Here is a 6,888-nt window from a genome sequence, read left to right as displayed (position 1 = left end):
ACAAAATAATAGAAAAGGACAATTTTTTAATATTTTCCAACTTAATAGGATTCCAATTCTTATGTCTTTCACCACTTGATTGAAATGAAATATGACATCGATGGGCCGGACTAAATTATTGCCCATATTTGCATGATACATTTTGCAAAATTTTGAAAAATAAAAAAAATAAGAAAGGATAAAAAAAAAATTTGGGTGGGTAAAAAAAAATTGTGCAGAGACATGATAAGATGCTGTTGGAAGCATGTTTAATGGAATATAATATGATATCTATAGGTAGTGACAGATTATGAGTATTGATTCTATTGCCAAATTAAAATTATTTTAGAAATTAAAATAATGATTAGTTAATCAATATGCATTTTGATTTGAGGCGTATCAAATTAGATTTTAAAGATTTTTCACCAGTTGGAGGTGTAGGGAACTTGACTCAACTACTTGTGTATGCCTAATTAATTATGTTTTCTGTCTACCTCATTCCATCGTGCCAGACTTGTGTATGCCTAATTAATTATATTTTCTGTCCACCTCATTCCATCGTGCCAGTTCTTATCCTTTATTTTTTTAATAAGATTTCCAAGAACATCAATATTTTTTAGATATTACCAAAAGTCACTTGCAACAAACGTTTTTGTTAAGATAGATTAATTAATCTTTGAAAATGTTGTGTTTCTATAATCATTAATTGGGAAATGTGGATTATTAAAAGTCGGTCAAATATATTAACTTTCAAGGATCTTATCAATGTAAAAAAATTGATGAATATATATATTTCCTTGATTTAATGTTTCACCAATATATATACACACACATGTATTTAATGTTGCAATTTTTTATTTCATACTATTGTGACTAATTAACGTTAATTGAAAAGTCTCCGTAATCAAAAGTATAAAAGAATATCCCTAAATTAAAGTTAAAAATATTAGAATAGAAGCCATTAAATAATAAAGATTCTAAGTGAATATTCACTATGATATTGCTTTTCCCTTTTAAGTCACATCAACCACTGTTATTGTCAGAACTTTTTTTTTTTTTTAAAAACTGGTCAGAACTTATTTCCAAGACCCAATCGATCAAAGTTCAAAATTCAAAACAAAAGTTAAGGAATATCATATACCATGAATATAGTAGTTTACTTTTATTATCACTAAACGTTGGGTGGGAGATTTAGGCTACACAACATGGAAGTAGCCTTTCCTTACCTAAACGACATAATTAAAGTACTAATACTTAGCACACCACCAACACAATTTATCCTATATATGTACACTTTGGTAGTGTGTGCGATTCAATGAGCTCCGTTGTTGAGGTGCTTCTAGGCTCCCACGATGGCTGCTTTCAGTCTTCTCTTCAATTCAGTCCTATTAAAAAAGAAAAAAAAAGTGTGTTAAGATTATTTTTTATACCAACCAACTAGACTAGAAGGTTAAAGGATTTTCGCACCACCAAATGACCTAGCTAGGTGGGTCTCTCTCATCATATTCTCCATCACTCTTCGCCATTTTAGGAAAACTTGATTGGGTGAGCGAATGGTCAAATTATATGCCGTTCCAATACAATCCCAACGTAGTGTCGATCGAATCGTTCACTTGGAATGATCAAAATTTATATGTAGATTCGTCACTTTAGTCCGGAGGAGTTAATCCACACCGTACGTAGTCACCATTTTTTCCCTAATGACTATTTTTCTATTAGGATAAATGAAAAAGGAAAGTAAAATCCGAAAGAGAAAATTACCTCATGAGGTGCCTGTCAAGAGAGGAAGCAGATAAGAGACCCCTATTCTCTTCAGCCCTTCGCAAAAGATAAGGCATCACCATATCTATAGGCCCAAACGGCATATACTTGCTCACTTGAAACCCTGCGTTTCGTAAACCAAACGACAGCGACTCTGCCATCCCATAAAGCTGCGCGAATTCAAGCCTATGGTTCACTTTTCCAATCCCCAAATCACGGGCTTTCACCGCGGCCAGTCTCCCTGTCGTTTAGTAAAAACATACAATATTAAAACCACGCTTCAAAAATAACACTTTTACGCCCGCCAAATGTTTGATTAAATTTTTTGTTTTTTACCTGACTCAACATTATGGCTCGCAAGAACCAAAGCGCCGGACCCATTAGCGATTTTTTCGAGCATGAAGGAAGCACAGTCGTTGTAACAGTCATGAGTGTCCTGAATACTGTTGTGAATGGGAGATTCATAGCCCAGAGAAGTAGCTATCTTGGTCTCGCTGGACATATAAGCTCCTCTCACAACTTTGAACCCCATTTGGACTCCCATTCCCTCAGCGGCCTTTGTAGCCAGAAGCAACCTATCTTTTGCGTCCTTGAGGTAAGTTTGGATGGTTCCATACACAATCGGACTGTCATTTTTATTGTACGCAACCGCTGAAGCATACGTTAAATAGTCAATGATGGGTTGAATCGAAGTGTGCTCGGCATCAACCGAGAGAGGGACATTGGCCTCGGCGCATTTTTGACACAGTTTGAGGAGTCTCTCGTAGCCTAAGTGAAGGTCTCTCTCTTCTTCTTGGGTTAATGGTTCTGGTTTTTTAAGGGTGTGGTACATTGGGGTGGAGTCTGCGAAAATGGGCAAGCTGTCGAGCTTCCATGGGAGATCAAACGAAGGGTCCTGGTGATGCCATCTAAGCAAATCACTGGCTTTCTCAAGCACACTCATGGGGCAAATTGCCGTGATTTTCACAATGATGAAACTCGCCTGGTAGGTAATTAAATCACAATCAGATATTAGAAACCAAAAATATGTCATTTTCACAAAAAATGAAACCAAACTTCACGTGACGAAATCAAACATAGATTGACATATAATATGGATAACTCTTGAAAAAGTCAAAGTTTTGATTTGAATTACAGATAGCGTAATGAAAAATAATTATTCCAAGTTTAAGTGGTATCTAAACAAGACCTTCCCTTATCACAAAAAAGTTGGGAAATTAATAAAAAACATTATCTTAAACCGACAAAAGCCACCCCATTTCCAATTTTCTCATTTGTCAAAAGAATATACCATAATATTGGAGCTTTGATTATGTATATGGTTTTACATAATATATATATTTGTTATAAAAGTTTGAAGAACCCAACTTGCTTGTCAACTAAGTAATACTAAGGCTAGTAGGGAGCAACCTCATCAAATTGACACGAATACTTCTCTCAAAGCTGGAACTGGACTGTTACATATCCCAGGTGTGGACATGCATGGGCATGTGTATACACAACAACAACTGTAACTAGTTCAATCAAAATCTCAAGGGCTCCACAAGACACGTGGCAAAAATTATACCCACAATATACGTGGATCCACGTATTTAAAGGAATCTTAATTAATATATATTTTTATATTTTAATACCTTTTGATTACTTACCTACTCATAAAAACGGCAACAGTCATTTTTTTTTGCCGTGGTTAAACGGTCAAATAATTCCATTTATTTTTATTTTCATTGGCTGAAAATTATAAAGGTATATATTTCGTTTATTGATTGATTAGACCACGTTAATTATTTTCGTACCAAGAAAATTTCTAACAAAGCTGTTAATTTTTTTTTAAATAATGAAAATAAATAGTAACAACTTACAGAGGAAGGAGGAAGAGACTTGGTTGATTCAACGGTGCGAAGAAAGCCTTCAAGATTACGATCGCATGACTCGTTATCGGCGGCGTACTCCAACGCGTACACCAGCATACCTCTTAGACCGGCTTCGCGAAGCTTCAAGATGGTTTGGCCGGCGGCGGCCGTGTCCTCGCCGGCGCAAAAATGCTCAAAAAACGTGTGACGTATGGTTTCCATAACGACGTTCCTTACCAACTCCGTCTCCATCAGCTTAGATTTCATCACCCACATTCCCAAGTCTACCACGGACTCGATCGCCGCGACGTGGAGGTTTGCCGACGCCCTCAGCAGCCTCTTCGTCGGAATTGAAGAGAACAGTTTCTGAGTGTTGTACACGTCAAACACCCCGGGGCCTCCAGTTTGGAATTCCTCTACGACGGACGTATCAGATTTCTCGGCGAAATTAAGCGGCGGAACGGCCGGAGCTGAGAAGGCCGAGGATGAGGCCGCCGAGTTTAGAGGCCTGGTGAAGTAACGTAGGCTTCGCAGGAGGTTTCCTCGGGGAACACGGCTGGCCATCAATGGCTGAAGAAAGTGTATTGATCTTTCGTTCTAATTCTCTCTCTTCAAAAAGCTATTGTTTTTCTACAAATAATTTTAGTGTTTCTTTAATTGCTTTTCACAATTTTCGGTTTGCAAAGATCAATGGTAGGAATGGAGCATTATATAGAAAATATTTTCCTTTTTCTAAGTACGATGGGTACTTTGGTAATTTCCAAAAGTTGGGGAGAGAGTTTAAGTCCGCTTTGGCATTCTCTAGTCTCTACGAGTTCAAGTGTACAAAAATTACGTTGACCGCTAGGGAGGAGATGTTTGACTTTTTGGCCTTTAATAAGGGTTTTGATCGGCTGAAGTTGATAAATGGAGGCAAGTGGAGTTAATCTCACACCCTGACGCGCCAAATCTGTAAACGTGGGTTCGCACGACGATCCCGCTAAAGAATTGACGATTGAGCGTATTCCTTGAGAGAGTTTGTTTTGCACGCGCTTACCAGAGAGTGAATATGTGCGAGTAAATTAGTAGCTGTGAATTTAGTATACTTACGTGGATCCACGGAATCTTGATCACTCGAAGATTCCAATAGCTGACGCCAGCTTTCCCATTCTACGTGATGTAAAACTTATTATTTTCCCTTTACATTTAAAGTAAAAAAAAAAGATAACATCTTAATTCAAAAAAGAAAAGAAAAAGAATAATAAAATTTAAACAATTATATGTAACTTACCCTTCTCTTTTCTAAAATAGAAAATAATAATCATAATATTAAATACAAAAATATGTTTACATTTAAAATTAATTTTTGGGGAGAGAGTTTAACTCTCATCGCCCTTGGCAGCGGAACTGGCTGCAATCCGTGAGGGGGTGCGTCTGGGCGAGCAGCTGGGTTTGAGGGCGTTCTGTGTAGAGTCGGACTGTTCTAATGCTGTGGCTCTTGTGAAGAGGCCGGAGGTGTTCTGCAGTGAGTTGGAAGGTCTGATCTGCGACATCAAAAGAATGACTGGAATTTCTCGCTGCATTGATTTCCAGTTTGTGGGTAGGGAGGCAAATGCTCTTGCTCACGGTTTAGCAAAATGGTACTCCTTCAGAGGAGTCTCTGCTGTTTGGAAAGGGAGTGTTCCCTTGGATCTGGTTCACATTTTTTCGGCTGATATGCCTTAACTGCTCTGTTCTGGTTTCTTGTTTTTAGTGAATGAAAGTCTTTCTTTTCAAAAAAAAAAAAAAAAAAAAAAGAATAAATGAATTTTCGCCCCCTAAACTATCAACACTACCTTATTGTGTCCCATATACTTTTCGCGTTGTTTTAAATTCCATGAACTATTACCATTATATTATTGTGCTCCTTCTGTTAGTTTTCATCTTACATGACTAACAAAGTGATGATTTGACATTTAAGGCAGTGTTGTGGCATTGACACGTCATTGCCACATATATAATTAAAATTTTAAAAATATAAAAACTATTTCAAAAGATTAAAAAAAATAAAAAATAACTTAAAAATTATTAAATCTATTTTTTTTTTTTACTTTTTTCTTTCTTTCGTCTCATCCATTTAAAAATTATAATTTAATCATAATATTTAAAATTAAGTAAGTAAAAATAGAAAAAAGAAAAAAAAGAGTAAAAAATATATTTTTTAATAGGAAAATATATTTAATAAAAAATCTATTTTACTAAAAAATGATTAAATATCTTTTCTTATTAAAATATTACTCTTTTTTTTTTCTTTCTATTTTTACTTTTTTTTTTCTTTCTTCTCCTCTATTTAAAAATTATAATTTTTCTTAGTATTTAAAATTAAATAAGAAAAAAAAGAATTAAAAATAGAAAAAAAAAGAAAAGAATTTAAAAAAGTATATTTATAAACATGACATAACATGACAATGTCACGTCACTGCCTAAAGTGTCATATTAATACTTTGTTAGCCATGTAGGATGAAAACTAACCGAAGGGACACAATAAAATAATGGTAATAGTTTCAAGAAAATTTAAAATAACATAAAAAGTTTAGAGGACATAATAAGTATTAATAGTAGTACAGGAGCAAAATTCTATTTATTCTAAAAAAAAAATAACATCTAAACAATTAATTAAGTTAATTGCTAAATAGATATTTAAAAATACGATGAATAAATATATTTTTTTTGGAAATAAAATCCGACATTATATGCAACCACTTTTTACCTATCTATATTCATAATAATTAATGATGTATAATTTAGGCAAGTGTGTGTATGGGTTAAAGACAAATAATATTAATGAATTAATATACACACGTATATTAAATTATATATTAATGTATGGCGGTGATAATTATAACTCTTTTTTGTTGGGTATGAATGTATGATGACGAGGCTCATCTCAATATGTGGATCGAAGGTTAAGGTGCACCTTGAATATTTGGTGGATGTTTGGTAGTAGTAAATTTCCGGATTTGAAGGTAAAATTAGTCTTAAAATGCAACTAATTAATTAAGGGATGTTTTCATAAATATGATTTTTTAGCCATTAATATCCAAAAATATGGTAATTAAAATTATTTTTAGGGGTGAACATTTGATCCGCAAAACCCGAAAACCCGCCCGACTCGAACCCGGAAAACCTGTCAAATTCGGGTCTAATCCGACCCGAACCCGAAATATATTGGGTCGGGTTCAGGTTTAATAATCAAGCCACGTCGGGTTCGGGTGTAACTCGAAACCCGACCAAAAATTAAAAAAAAAAATCTGAACTGAGAAGAGAACCCGACCTT

At 34.8% G+C, this 6,888-nt stretch overlaps 1 protein-coding gene across 2 annotated transcripts; it reads right to left on the bottom strand.

Annotated features, from left to right (window-relative positions):
- Positions 1-1,117: 1,117 nt before the first annotated feature.
- On the bottom strand, positions 1,118-4,277 carry LOC133817801 (proline dehydrogenase 2, mitochondrial-like). Of its 2 annotated transcripts, XR_009885719.1 has the most exons (5): positions 3,603-4,277; positions 2,077-2,722; positions 1,741-1,981; positions 1,447-1,683; positions 1,118-1,364 (listed from the first exon to the last, which is right to left on the bottom strand). XR_009885719.1 is itself a non-coding variant. In XM_062250400.1 (4 exons), exons 1-4 carry the CDS (start codon positions 4,155-4,157, stop codon positions 1,319-1,321), a joined length of 1,488 nt encoding a protein of 495 aa, XP_062106384.1. In that variant the 5' UTR covers positions 4,158-4,276; the 3' UTR covers positions 1,118-1,318. The 2 variants fall into 2 exon arrangements, 1 of the variants encoding a protein (XP_062106384.1); XM_062250400.1 differs by lacking the exon at positions 1,447-1,683 and having other exon boundaries at positions 3,603-4,276.
- Positions 4,278-6,888: the final 2,611 nt, after the last annotated feature.

Source organism: Humulus lupulus, chromosome 2 (assembly GCF_963169125.1).
Source record: "Humulus lupulus chromosome 2, drHumLupu1.1, whole genome shotgun sequence".
NCBI lineage: Eukaryota > Viridiplantae > Streptophyta > Magnoliopsida > Rosales > Cannabaceae > Humulus > Humulus lupulus.
This window is presented reverse-complemented; position numbering and strand designations above follow the sequence as displayed.

Bases quoted from the DNA above. Each gene is read 5' to 3' on its own strand.
- LOC133817801 (XM_062250400.1), bottom strand. From the start codon at position 4,157: ATGGCCAGCCGTGTTCCCCGAGGAAACCTCCTGCGAAGCCTACGTTAC. The intron at 1,982-2,076 runs GTAAAAAACAAA...ACTAAACGACAG, and splicing joins GAGCCATAATGTTGAGTCAG to GGAGACTGGCCGCGGTGAAA. The intron at 1,365-1,740 runs GTAATTTTCTCT...CTTTTTTAATAG, and splicing joins CTTGACAGGCACCTCATGAG to GACTGAATTGAAGAGAAGAC.